Source organism: Triticum dicoccoides, chromosome 1A (genome assembly GCF_002162155.2).
Source record: "Triticum dicoccoides isolate Atlit2015 ecotype Zavitan chromosome 1A, WEW_v2.0, whole genome shotgun sequence".
NCBI classification, from domain to species: domain Eukaryota; kingdom Viridiplantae; phylum Streptophyta; class Magnoliopsida; order Poales; family Poaceae; genus Triticum; species Triticum dicoccoides.
In genome coordinates this window covers 340,239,641-340,254,374 of record NC_041380.1, presented here as the reverse complement: position 1 = coordinate 340,254,374, position 14,734 = coordinate 340,239,641, and the positions used below count along the sequence as shown (strand labels likewise).

At 40.5% G+C, this 14,734-nt stretch overlaps 1 protein-coding gene across 1 annotated transcript in view; it reads right to left on the bottom strand.

Annotated features, from left to right (window-relative positions):
* Positions 1–9,933: 9,933 nt before the first annotated feature.
* Positions 9,934–14,734, bottom strand: part of LOC119271828 (protein HLB1-like) — a 6,304-nt gene continuing 1,503 nt past the window's right edge. Inside the window, exons 3-14 of the mRNA XM_037553498.1 lie at positions 14,588–14,657; positions 14,310–14,420; positions 13,935–14,018; positions 12,894–12,944; positions 11,909–11,938; positions 11,573–11,635; positions 11,399–11,464; positions 11,153–11,269; positions 11,028–11,063; positions 10,562–10,681; positions 10,280–10,441; positions 9,934–10,185 (exon numbers count right to left, since the gene is read on the bottom strand). Coding sequence (XP_037409395.1) covers positions 10,075–10,185; positions 10,280–10,441; positions 10,562–10,681; positions 11,028–11,063; positions 11,153–11,269; positions 11,399–11,464; positions 11,573–11,635; positions 11,909–11,938; positions 12,894–12,944; positions 13,935–14,018; positions 14,310–14,420; positions 14,588–14,657 — 1,021 coding nt within the window. The 3' untranslated portion in view covers positions 9,934–10,074. The remainder of the gene's footprint in view (positions 10,186–10,279; positions 10,442–10,561; positions 10,682–11,027; positions 11,064–11,152; positions 11,270–11,398; positions 11,465–11,572; positions 11,636–11,908; positions 11,939–12,893; positions 12,945–13,934; positions 14,019–14,309; positions 14,421–14,587; positions 14,658–14,734) is intronic.

Below are 14,734 nucleotides of genomic sequence, written 5' to 3'. Positions count from 1 at the left end.
TTTAAAGAAGATCTTGCTTAACATCATGAAGGACAAGTCCATCACTTCATTGCCACCATCACCAAAGAAAGAAACTTGAGTACACATGCATTGGCTTGTTCCAAGCTTGGGGGAGGTGCCTTGGTATCGTATCATGATCACTTTTATCATCATTATCTATCTTAGTTTGTTCCTTAATTATTTTTTGATTTGGAAGAATAAATTATTAGTATGAATTAGTTTCGAGTGCTTGTTTTGTGGTCTATCTATCTATGTAATCGTTGTGTGAGAGCTCTACAATAAAGAGCGATTTGAGTTTGGTTGCTTTGCTCTCTTGTTTAATTTAAGCAATGATAAAAGATCATGTGCTAGTACCATGGGGAGTAATGTCTTCACCTATAAGAAGTATAATGGATAAAATTATTGGAAGTTAGCAAACATAGCATTGGTCATTGATGCAATTCATGAAACAATAATAAAAGAAGGGAGGTTTCACATATAAATACACCATCTTGGACACTTTTATGATTGTGAGCCCCCATTAATTATTTCCAAACTTCATCAAATAGTTGTTGTTGGACAAGGAAGACAACCTAAGAGTTATGTTCGCTTATATTCACATAGAAATTATATTGTCATGGATCTTCTAACATGTGGTGCTTGCTCATAATCTTTTGCTAGCCAAATTTGTACTAAGTAGAAATACTACTTGTGCATCCAAAAACCCTTAAACCCAATTTCTTGTCGTGGGAGTCCACCATATCTACTTATGGATTGAATAAGACCCTTCAAGTAAGTTGTCATCGGTGCAAAAAAGCAACAAAAATCGCTCCTAAATATGTATGATCTTTTATTGAAAAGAAAATAAGCTTTGTATGAATGTGTGATGGTAAAGAAATAAAAGCAACAGACTGCATAATAAAGGTTGCTATCACAAGGGGCAATATAAAGTGACTTTCCTCTACATTAAGAGCTTGCACATCCAAATGAAGAAGTGCATGATAACCTCTGCTTCCCTCTGTGAATGGCCTATATTTTTATCTTTTCAGCTTTCTATTATTCAAGAGTTAATATTGTGCATCCTTATTACAACCTCAATTATTCTCCACTTGGAAAGCATCATGTAGTAGGGAAAGATCCAGGCCCATATATCCAGTTGGATGTAGGTGATCATAAGTTATTATTGTTGACATTATCCCTGAGATAAACAAATTGGGAGGTGAAAATAAAACCCCCATCTTCCTTTATGTCTGATGGAAACGTATGTTCTAAAAATATGCTTTGAGTGTTAACAATCATAAACGACTATATGATGGTTGAGTGTATGAAACTTGCCAAAACAAAAGCTCTTACATAGACTCTTCCTGAAATATGATGAATTGTAATTACTTTGATGACTAAGAGCATAGTTTGCTAGTTGTCAAGCAAGTTTATTTCTTATACTTTGGCATTGTGGATGAACTGTTACTTGATCATGAGAAGTTTTATGGTGATTTATTGCTGTTATAATAATGATCATGATGCTACCATGTCCATATTTTGTTTTATCGACACATCTCTCTATAAACATGTGGTCAGGATCATCGAGTTCAGTATTCGCTTGAGGACAAGCGAGATCTAAGCTTGGGGGAGTTGATACGTCCATTTTGCATCATGTTTTCCTACTGTTATTTATAATGTTTTGGGTCAATATTTCACTTCATGAGGCAATTCTAATGACTTTTCTCTCTTACTATGCAAGATTTATATGAAGAGGGAAATTGCAGGTAGCTAGAATTCTGGACCTGAAAAGGCTAAATCAAAGGTAGCTATTCTCCGGAGCTCCAAATGACCTAAAAATATATGGAGATTTGTTTTGGAATTAATAAAAAATACTGGAAGCAGAATCACCAGCAGGGCCCCCACTAGTGAACCACAAGCCTAGGTGGCGCCCCACAGGGCATACTATGTGAGCTTGTGGGCCCACTAGCAACCTCCGTAGACGTCGGGGACATGCGCCGATGAGCAGTGTGTCATGGTTGAGGCTGCCATATCAAGCGGGGTAATGACGGGAGGGGCACTCGCGCTTGCAATACCCAACACTGAGCTTATCTCATCTGCCTGAGCGCATAACCTCTCGAGATACCACAACAACTGCTCCTTGGCAGACATGGCATCCACTCTAGTGGTTTGACAGCGGACATAGTGTGGTCGCCGGTGGATTTGGCAGAAAAATGGGGAAAATTTGAGAGGGGTGGTGGTGCATGGATCTGTATACCAGATAATCTCTTGATCTACGTATTACTCTTGCTCACGAATTCAAGTAGCAATTAGGATTACAACTTGGGATACACGAATTGGGGACAGAGGAGGAAAGGGAAGAGAGTCGCCGCCGGGTTTGTCGTTGATCCACTGGATACCTCATCCCTTGCCTTGGTCCTGGTACTTGTACGGCTATAGCTCTTGCGGAAGCGAGGCCGTTGGGCCTAGCCCATAGCAATCAGCCCATGATATGAAGGGCGCTGACACTCCGTGCCCCCTGCTACTTGTGAGCCATGTTGGGATTTCCCCGAAAGAGGAAGGGTGAAGCAATATAATAGTGGATAGTATTTTCCCTTAGTGAGAACCAAGGTTATCGAACCAATAGGAGAACCACACAAACACCTAGTGAACAGTACCTCAACACACAAGAGCAGAGACGTGCACCCAATGCGGGCAATAGGGCCCCCAAATCCCCTTGTAATTTACTTTATCTATCTACCTCTACGAGATTTGATCCTTGCAAATAACCGCCAAGGGGATTGACAACCCTCTTGATTGTGTTGGGTGCAAGTATTTGCTTTTGTGTGTGCAGGTGCTGCTAACAAGGTTCTGTGTGGTTCTCCTATTGGATTAATAACCTTGGTTCTTAACTGAGGAAAATACTTATCTCTACTGTCCTGCATCATCTTCTCATCTTCGAGGAAATTCCAACACAGCTCACAAGTAGCCAACCCTGGTCTAGTTGTGCCGCTCTTGTGTAAACATGCGCAGTAACGGTTGGATTTGGGGGCCCTATTTAAGGAGGTGGTTCTTGCACCTCCCGCTGATCTCTCTCTCTCTCTCTCTCCTCCATTGTTGCCCTATGAACTTTCTTGCCTCATCTCCTTCTCTAGCCAACCAAACTTGTTGATTTGCTAGGGACTGAGGGAGGAGACCTAGATCCAGAAAATTGATTCTCCCATACTTTCACTTGTTGATCTTGTTACTCTTAGGTGTTTGCGGACCTTAGATGGAAGAGGTAACCTCGGAGCCACATTCCATTGTGGTGAAGCTTCATGGTGGAGGGAGCCTCCAATTAAGTTGTGGAGAGAGCCCCAACGTTGTTTGTAAAGGTTCCGGTTGTCGCCTTCATGGGCACCACTAGTGGAATCACGATATCTTGCATTGTGCGAGGGTGTGAGGAGAATAAGGTGGTCCTTGTGACATCTTGGAGAGCATTGTGCCTCCACACCTCTCTAATGGATACGTACCTCCCCCAAAGGAGGGAACTTCGCAGCACATCCTCGTCTCCATCGACTCCACTTGTAGTTACTTCGTACATTTACTTTGTGCAAGCTTTATTATGTGTTTATCTTGTGCTTGCATTTGTTATTGCGCTTATCATATAGGTTGTCCACCGAATTGCATATCTAGACAACCTATTTTCTTGTGGAGGCTTAATTTTGTTAAAAGAAGTTAAAATTTGTTAGTCGCCTATTCACCCCTCCTCTAGTCGACCATACCAATCCCTTCACCTGTGGTTGCTGCTTGTGGTGGGTTCTTTCCCTTGTGTTAGCTCCCCATGTAATATATTTTGTAACCCATCCTTCTACCTTAATACAAAAGGCACACAATGCTCTTAGGTGTTCTTGACAAAGGATAATTTCTCCTCGTAGTTCTCAGCTCAGGCATCAGCATACCACCCTAAAAGCTTGGAGGACCAAGGCCATGGAGGCCACAAAAGATAACCAAGTTGTACTAACATTTAAAACTAGAATTCTCTAACAATGGATGCATGTATGTTATACTATAGTAGGAGAAACCGGGATTTTGTGCACTACACTTGTGACCTGTTTGGTTACATGCACCTATTTTGGGCACTTTGCATCTGTAGCCTGACTCAGCCCGTCTGAGTGAATACAGGTCAAAAACCAAGTTTTGCACATTGTTTGTTTGCCTGCATCCCCTTCAGCCTGGCTAAGGGGCAGCATAGGCACCAGTGTTTGGTTGCCTGCATGTTCTACCCGTATGCAAAGACTTGTTCAGGAGCAACATGAGCACGATGTTTGGTTGCCTGCATGTTCTACCCAGATGCAAAGAGTTATTCTTTCGTTAAATACAACACAAGTGCTACCAGTTATGTGCTCAATGCAATTTCCCATGGTAACCTCTTCCAGGAGTGGTGAGGTTACTAGTACACACACAACATCATATATAGCATAACCATAACCATAACCATAACTGCCATAGCAGTTCAACCAGGCTAACATCGCAACAATACCACATAGTCTTCAAACTGGATTAACATAGAAATGATATCATCCTAAGCACCCTCAGCACCACCCTCATCAGCACCCTCAGCATCCATGTAAAATGCTTTGTGGTGCAGCCTACACTTTGCCACCACCAATGCCCTCGTCATTGAATGTGATGACCTTCAAGTTTGCGGAACTCGCCATCTTGAAGGTGACGAGGCACTCGATTCTGAACTCGTGAGCTAGACAGAAGGTGGCCCAACCTTTACCAATGGTGAGCCTGCCGCTGATCATCCGGGTGGTGACCTTCCAGGTACAGTAGTTGTTCGTTGTCAGCCTAAACAACTCTGAGATGGGGATGAGGTGCTTGCTGAAGGTAGGGGCATCAGCAAAACCTCCAATTTAGCTCCAAATATTGTCTTGCAGAAGTGTGTTAGGTTGACGTTCTCCTAGTAATGGTGGTACTTCGTAACCCTCTTGGGGGGGGGGGGGCGGCTGCCGATCTACAACATCAACTTGCCCTTCTTGCCCGAGGTGATCCCTTTGCCCTTCCCGTCAGAGGCGACCTCTTTTCCCTTCCCGTCAGTGGCGACCTCCTTGCCCTTCCCGTAAGTGGTGACCTCCTTGCCAGCCTTGTTGTTGCCTCCCATGACGAGCTTGTGAATCTCCATTGAACAGACAGATGTGAACTAGTGCTCGAATAAAAAACGCACCACACGTATGATCAAGATCGTTCTAGACGACTCCGACGAGGAGGAGGTGCACCAAGCATTGGAGATGGTGGCGAGGGTTTCTCAGGCTGGCTGCTCTACAATGCCCCTCGAGATGGACGACTACAAGCTTGAGCGTAGGCTACCACGTGTGTGTCCAAACCATCGTATTGATTCGAAACCCTCAAATTTTCTACCCCATGTGTGTGAAAACCCTCGAAATTCCTACCACGTGTGTGTGAAGACCCTAACCCTTGAATCGATTCGAGGGTTTGTTCAAACCCTCAAAATTCCTACACCATGTGTGTGAAAAACGTCATCCCAAATGAAGGCTAACCTTTAATCAAAGGAGAGAGAGGTGGGGGAAGAGGAGAGTGAAGCGATGGGAGAAGGGGAGGGTGAGCGGTGGGAGGAGGGTGAGGGGAGTTATGATGCCGCTTGGGGAACCAACGCGGCTTCTATCGCGTGGGCCCGTGCGTGCAGCCACCATAACCCACACGCGTCCCCTGCCCCCCTTGCGTGCATTGGGGCTGACTTGTTAGAAACGGTCGATTCGACCGTTCCTCGTGAACCGGGCCCAGGTATACTTTAATCATCGTGTCATGCAGACCTAATAACGTTTGCAGACATTCAAACAATCAGAAAATGAAAAAACCTGCATAGAGCGGCCTGATTAGACTTGGTGCGGGTAGCTAAACGCCTCCTTGAACACACCTGCAGCCGTAATCATATACGTAGGATTACCGGTCACGTCATTCCAATGCATCGCGTGGCTCGTCACGCCGCCTGTCCGTATCGGATCGACGACCGAACTATCTAACCAGTAACACCCATCGGCGGGGGAGATTCATAGGTCAAAATCAACATCATCTACGAGCTATCTACCTAGCTGTTGCACTGGATTTTTCTCGCACGCATCATGCCGCCGTGGAATATTATCGGAAGATCTGGCGATCTCGTTTTCAAAAGCTGATCGGCCCGTCGGAAAGCTATGGCTGGCGCCGTCCGCCCCCCAGCCGGGGCTCCACCGTAGCATATGCATGCGCGCCCTCGTGCTCCGCCGTCGTACGTACGTACAGCGACCGGCCCGCGTGTACGTACGTACGTACGTCTTCGTCGAGCGCCCATAATTTGACCGTGTGTTTCCGTCGACGTTTTGGGCTGGCTGGCCCGCTGGTTGATGCCTTGATGGGTACTGCAGGACGGAGGCTCGGATGCTCTGATGGGGTCGTGCCGTCATGGCGATGTGTGTAATCTCGGACTCTCGGTAACGATCGGTGAGCTCGTGAATGATGATGATGATGATGGAGAGGTTAGCATGACTGCGGCTGGTAGATGATTGATGGCGGTGACGATGGGCATGAAAGTGACAACAAATGTGTTCATGACATAGCCGATGTTGAAAGCGCCCACATTGACGTGCATTGTTGCATTTGCGTTTGCGGGATGGTTTTAGTTTATACTAGTCGACTTTGCCTCGCAACATACGCGTTGACGCATAAGGTGTTTTTTTTATAACGAATGATTGTTATTAGAAGTAATAAAATACCCCCTCCGTTCCAAAATATAAGAACGTTTTTAACACTAGCATAGTATAAAAAAACGTTCTTATATTCTGTGATAGAGGGAGTAAATAACATGGTAAAAGGCTCTCAGCGAAGTGAATTTTTTTTTTGCAAGGGCTCAGCGAAGTGATTAAATGCAAAACCGCAAAAGGCTCTCGTTCTCGCTTTTCTTGGTGCAGGCAAAAACCTTCAAGGGACATTTGAAAAAGAAAATAATAATCTCAAGGAACATTTGGAAGAAAGATAATGGCCCATGCCATACTTAGCTAATTAGGGTTCCGGGGCCACGAGGCACATCACGGTGATGCTCTATCTACACACTAAACATGCTCAAAGGCCATCAGTTCTTAATTTTCACATAAAATAATAATGTTTTAAATATATGAAATATTAGTTGTGATATGCATGAACCTTTTTTGCAGCATATGGACATTTTTTCACATACAAGACAATTTATTAAATAAAATACATGAGCATTCTTTTGTGATGCATACATTGCTTTTAAATTTATTTTTTTGATATATGTGAACAGTTTTTGCAACATGTCAACATTTTTTTCGCATACAATAACAGTGTAACAAAAAATAAATAACATTTCTAAGATACAGGAACATTTCTTTTAGAATAACATTTCTTATGATATGCATGAACGTTTTCTTTAAAATGCATGAACTTCTTTGGGCTGGCTTTGGTGCGGCCCATTAACATGTTTCCGTTTGTCCTTGTTTTTTCCTCAAATGAAAGAATAACTGTTATTGTATAACACGTTATTACATCCAATATATAGTATATTGGACGTAATAATGTCTTGTATTATGAGACAAAAGGAGTAGTTTTCACATTTTGGATGCCAGGCCAGGCCAGGAAGTCATGGACCAAAGAGACTACTCATAAATAAATAAAAAGAACCAAAGAGACTAAGAGAAGCAACGCTCCTTCTCTTTGTTCTTTTCCAATCCAACAAACAATCGAGATTCCAAGACCACTACCGCCTCCGGAACGAGCCGTTGACAAGCCGCTATCGCCGCTTCTCTACTCGAGTCGGCTTGACCTTGTCGATGACATCTTGGAAGTTTTCGTGCATGTGCCCCTAAGGACCAGCGCACTGGAGACGCAATAGTCGTTGTTGAACTTTTGAACAGATCTAAAGCACTTGACATCAAATCTTGCCACATGACGAGAAACCCTTTGTACTTGTGATGAAATTTGATAATAGATATGGATCATTTTCATAAAAAATGTTCAACAAACAATCGCACACGTCATCTCCAAGAGAAGATTGGCAGCATACTGTTGTACATGTCTTTATCTAAAATGGATATAACAAGTACAAAAGAACAATGCACCTTTAGTTATGTTTCGATGAAAAAACAAACCCTTGAATAAGTGCTAGGTTCAAACAGAAGCTAAATTTTGGGGCCTTTGGCGAACTGAAAATCGGAGGATAGAGTTTCAAATTTAATTGAATCCGATGTGTTGGATTTTCTTTGGATGGTTCTATGTACCAAGTGCGGTGATTATATCTTGCTTCAAGTGAGAAGCAAGGATCTCTCGCGTCAAGCGTGTACATTAACGGGCCAGCTCACTCACGCGGGAGATCGATCCTAGGATCTTCAGGTTGCTTCGTAGCACCGTTAGCCACTGAGCCAACATAAAGTTCATGCTAAATAAGCAGGGCTCGACCCACAAGAAGGAAAAGAGTCAGTTTTCTTCCCTTTTTTTTCTTTGGTTTCCTTATTTCTTCTCCTTTTTTTTCTTTCGTTTTCCTTTTGGTTTTTCTTTTGGGTTTTCATTGGTTTAACATTTTTTGTAATACATGGTCAACATTTTTTATATACATTTTAACAATTTTCAAATCCTTGATTAACATTTCAAATACAAGATTAACATTTTTTGAATACATGATCAACATTTTTCCTCTATGCACTTTTATACTTTTTAAAATGCTTGATACAAGATTAACATTTTTTAATATATGGTCAACTTTTTTTATACATATTTATCATTTTTCAAATACTTGGACAACAATTTTTCAAATGCTTGATTAACATTTTTATATAAATGATCAAATTGTCCCAGTATTTTGTTAATACATGGTCAACATTTTTTTCTATACAGATGCAACATTTTTCAAATGCTTGATTAATATTTTCAAATACTTGTTCAACATTTTTCTCAAATGCTTTATTAACATTTTTATATATATGATCAAATTTTCCATCATTTTTAATACATTGTCAACATTTTTTCTATATACATTTAACATTTTCCAAATGCTTGATTAACATTTTCTAAATACTTGCTCAACTTTTTTTTCAAATTCTTGATTAACATTTTTTAATACATGATCAAATTGTTTCATACACATTGTATTTTTTTGTATACGTGATAAACATTTTCTGTATACACATTTAACATTTTTCAAATGCTTTGGTCATCATTTTCAAATGTTTATCACTGATTTTTAATATATTTATTTAGAATATTTGGAAGTATAAACGAAAGTAAAAAAAGAACCAAAAAAGGGGAAAACGTGAAAAATAAAAATAAAAATTGAGGCTGTGTCTCCCGCGTGCATGGGCCGGCGCAACTCGCGCAGCGACGGTTCCCTCTGTCTCGCGTGAAGCATAGGGGTGCCCTGTACCAAGTGCCAACCCCCAGGTCTCTCCTCCAGCGCGAGGCCTACGTACTTGTACATGGGCTAGCTATTGACCACATGTATTTTCATCTTTTAATGTCATTCTCTTTCCAACAATATGCCGAGGGCCAAGGCATAATAAGGTGACAAAGCCACGGTGTGTTCAGTGATCTTCTCAGCTATTAGGGTGAGGGGCTCATGCGGCTGTGCATATCCTTTGAGATTAATCCAACATATGGAGATTTGTTTTTTCAAAAATTTGTTTCTCTACTAGAGTCATGGTGGCACATCAAGATACAAAATGTGAAGCTTGGAAACATGGGTGTCAATTTATGCCCATGGATATTGAAGTGAGTGTGAATAGAAGGTTTCTGTGGGTATGGGTTTGGGCAAAAGGGGGTTGTACCCACCCATACGCTACAGATTGTCATCCCTACTTGAAAAGACGGTTTTTGACAATTAAGTGTAGACTTTACTTTATCTTTCCTCGAAAAAAGAAGACAACTTTACTTTTATCTTAATGCATCTGTTATAATGGCACAACATATCTTACCAAGAGGAAGAAATGAGTTACCGATCAGCATCTCTACTTCACATAAGCCATGAGATAAATCAACACAGGTAAATCCACAAGAGAGAATGAATTGACAATGAGCCTACACAATTTCTGAGCCTCTATTCATTGTGCAGTTTTTCTGTATGATATATTAGCCAGTAATAATACCAGCAAGAACGTCACTTTTCCCTCTTGCAAATATAGTGTAGACTAGGCATAAAGCATCTAGCCAACTGTCAAGAGCCTCCCAGCTATCAGCAACCTGTCACAGATTCCATTTGTAAATGTTGTAAAACATATAGTATTATCTGTACTCCAATAGAACAAACGAATAAAAGCAACTGGCAGATACATACCAAGAACCTAGGTCCATGAACAGTATCTACACAAAGACCAGCACCAGGTGGCAATGTTAGATCAGCGGATGCTGACACAGAAACAATATCCTCAACAGCTATTCGGGTAGGCTTTCTTCCACTGTCCGTTGATTGTGATGGAGGCTGGCCAGAGGCATCGGCCTACAATTTACAAGAAAACCATAAGATTCAGAAAGGCAAGGTCACAAAAAAAAGCAGAAACAGAAATCAGTAACTCCAACTTTGCACTGGAATAATTGTCCAAAATAACAAGGGATGAACCTTCTGGAGTCCCTCATGGTTCAGAACAAACTGTGACCTCTCCCAATCAGTGTGTGGTGCAATGGCATTGTTGGCTGGAGGAGCGGTCAAATATCCCACTTTGAGGTATGGCAAAGGCAACTGCATCGTTTAATATGACAACAAGACCAAAGTTATTCTTCCATAATCAATGACAAGATACGATGCCAATGCCATCTAGAGGGCAGAAATGTGTCAAAATTGACAGCCGACAAAGCAATATTCAAGAAACCAATTTAACCAGGTTCAAAGCCCTATCCCCTATCCCCTAGGCTACTAGCTTTCTCATGAATAGAGCTTCGCAAAAGCAGTTCAAGTAAATTGTAAACAACATAACTTGGAAAGAAAATACACATATCACAGCCACATCAACTTCTTAGCTATTACGTATAGGTAACAATAGACCGATAAAAATGAGTATCAGGAAATATGTACAACTGAATCTTACCATCAAGCGGACTAGTCGCAAAGCACTGCGATAGACCTGCATTAGATGAAATAACGCTACATGAATCCTCAGCTTTTTACACATAAGAAACATAACAGGCAGTTAACAGAAAAATTAACAATTACCGAGTAATTTGGTTTCAATGCATGAGCAGCTGCAACATAGATAGCAGACTGACTGTAAAGCTCATTAGGGGATACGTCTGGCCTCCCAGATCTCATGGTATCCTCAGCTAAACCGTACTGCAACATTAAGAAGGGCACAGAAAATGTATTCAAACTGAAGAGCTCATGTCGATACACTAAAAGTGTGTCAATATGCACAAGAACCATAGTTATCGAGTGAGTTACTATGGAAGACAGGAAACGTACCAAGACAGTTCCAAGGTTGTATATAGCCCGATGGAAATCAAATTGCAATTGGATAGCAACACGAAACTGATGAGACAGCGGGAGTGGGTGTCAGTAATTTATCACAGATATATCTTTTAGTGAACAAATCATCGTAAATCATTCCCAGACCAAGTAATAACAATATGCATATACCTTACTTATAGCTGTTTTTATGATGGTTTGTTTCTCCCGAGCAGGAACAATGGCGCTCAGTTCCTGCATTGTAAATTCATATTCTTACAAATGAAATGATAATGCTGAAAAAAGGCTTTCACCCCGTTTTATATATAAAGCCACAACCGATACAGATGAAGCACACAAACGCACACCAACCCTTCTAGGGATACCAGCTATGCAAGAGAAGCTCAAACAGCAAAATAGGTAGGAACAGCAAAATAGAGAAGCTCAAATGAAAGGATAATGAGCGAATAGGTAGGAACATTCCAGTCCCAAAAAGCAAAGATAACAACACCGTTACAAGATAAGTACCTGTAGTCCAAGGCCCCAATTATTTAGAGCCTGCAATTAGAGAAGCAAACAAGTTAGGGTAGAAGCAGCACTAATATGATAAGTGAATACTTAAAAAAAATCAAAATTAAGAAACTGAAAATCATAGTGATTTCATAATGTTTCATCTCATAGCTTTGCTCCAAAATGCATAATGGAGACAAATAAATACAAAATAATAAGACTGACTTAAGGTAACAAAAGATATTCTGAACACGCATCAAAATGCATGCCGTTGTTATTAATAGAAAATCAAAGCAAAAGTGCAAAACCAAAACAAGACTAGGAGAAGACCTACTCTAATCTACAAAAAGAGAGACGGGCGTCACTCATAAGGCTCTAATCATGGGTCAAGAGGCCTAGCGTGTAAAGGTAGCCCCCAAAGGGCTTTTGGTCCTGCTGCCTTCCACAACCGACCTCAGCCAGAATCCCATGGACCAGCACCTGACAAAGTGGCCTACATTGGCGAAAACACAGTCGTCTCTCAAATTCCAGATTTGCCAGTGGCAGGGTAATTCCCTTGGCCTTTGCACCAGTCTTTGTTCCCACCATGAACAACCATGAGTCCAAGAATAAAATAAATGAAGGATGCCAATTGAACGACAAATATTTTTAAAATTTGTTTTGAATATCTTGGACATTTTGAGGTAAGAGCAGATGTTTGACCACGCCTATATCTTAGATGAACAAATTAGGCCATTTAAAATCAATTGTTTGAAATGGAAATATAGTAGGCCTGCCTCTATAGAAGGTTCCCTGCAACATATGTGAACTCCATATGTGATAGAACTCTTACAGTAATGTTATCATCTCGAACTCTTCTGAACATTTATGGTATTTTTTTATCACATTTACATGTGTACTTTTTTTCTCAATGAAACAAATAGGACCATTTCTACCTTTTTGTTTCATCTTATATTGTGCCATTAAGAACTTAAAATGAATTAAAAAAGGGTTCAGCACTGACCTGCGGGCTATTCCAATTTAGCTGGACAGCCTTCTCATAATTCACTATTGCCTGGGGGGAAAGGGAAATTGTATAAAATTGCATGCTATCGTACTTCACCTATAAATTGCATGCTAGACAGTACAACAGTATATTTGGCATAAAAAGGAATAACTATCAAGCGTCTGATATAGCAATAAAATATTAAAATCTCTGGTATGAACATCAGGAATGTCCTGTATCTAGAGGTGAGTGCTGGCAGAAGTTAAGCTGATGTATGTACCCTTGGAACAGAGAAATTATAGTTTCCATCTATTTGGCCCATGCCAAAAAGTTAAGAAGTCACTTAGAGTAGCAAATAAGTGCTTCAGCAAAAAAAACAAAAACTCTCGCTAGAACAAGTGATTCCATGACTGTTTCGAGAAAGTGAATTTAACCCAAACACCATGGAAGTAAAACATATGAACCAGAACCCAAGATCCACCCAATAGCCTGGTTTTGTAGAATGTGCATGAAACCAAAGGACACTGAGAAGGAAAAATAGACAGGGAAAGATTACATCTGTAATCCTCTAGGACTTCTATTTTTCATCCTACCATTCCATTACGGAATTTATCTCTTTTTTAATCTGTTCTTTTTAAACAGATTATGACTTCAAAATTTCTAACAAGTCTAACGTAAATATGAGGAATCTATAAGAAATTAAGCCTCAAGTGCCGTTATATCACTGTATAAGTATAGTTTAATATGTGTTCCTCAGAACATTAAGTTCATCATCTATCCGGGATGAGGTTCCATGCTGCTTACTATTCAATTGGCCAAAGTCCAACATTTTTCAATCAAGTATGGAGGAGTATGCAGCCAAGTAGTTCTATATTATTTAGAAAAAAGCGCATTTGATCATCTAAACAACAGAATCAACCAAAAGTGCATCACTCGCCAAGCCTCACAACCACTGCAGACCAAGTAATGTAATAGTAGACAGACATACTATCTGGACACAGTAACATGAGAAAACTTCAGAGCTTAATACAAACAAAGCCTATACATATGTGAACCAACCAGTCTCCAGAGATCTTCGGCTTCTTTGGTACGACCTCGTATTTTAGCTCGATCAGCAATAGCAATGGCCCAGTTATAGTATGCCTAAAGGGAAAATGAATGTGTCAAAAAAAGAATCAATAGTCAAAATGTGGATACGTCCATCAAGATATGAAGTGATCGACAGTTAGCATTTAATATGTTCGTCAAGATATGAAGTTATCGACAGTTAGCATTTATCCACTAGAACCATGAGACCACATTCTGTACAATGAGCCAAGAGCTTAACATAGACTAAATAACGACCATACCATAGTATTTTGCACAATATAAACCCAGAGAACTAATAAAATATCAATTAAAATTCCAAAATAATGTAACAAATATGAAACTTACATCATAAAGAGTCGGGCAAAGTCGGGTAGCTTCAGCATACTTTTTGCAGGCCTCCTCAAGTAACGTGTCTTTGGAGGAACCAGAATTGGGGTCCACATTATCTGCACTCTCCTAAAATAATAGTTTGAAAAGGGTGATTACCTAATAACCTTGATATCAATCTTGTGGTGTCCATTTTGCATGCATGGTTTAAACGGCAAAAGTCCAATTCCGCAGTGGTCACAGTAAGTGTTAATAAAAGTTATTGTGCAAATATGGTTTAAGGGCTATAGATTTACCTGGAGGACTAGGGCCCAATTATAATATGCATCAGGGTCATCAGGATTTCTTTCAATTGCATTTAGATATCTGCATAACAGATCTTTAAGACTCGATAGCAGTAAAGAAATAAATAGAAATGAAGTTCACAAAAATTTGTTGTCATT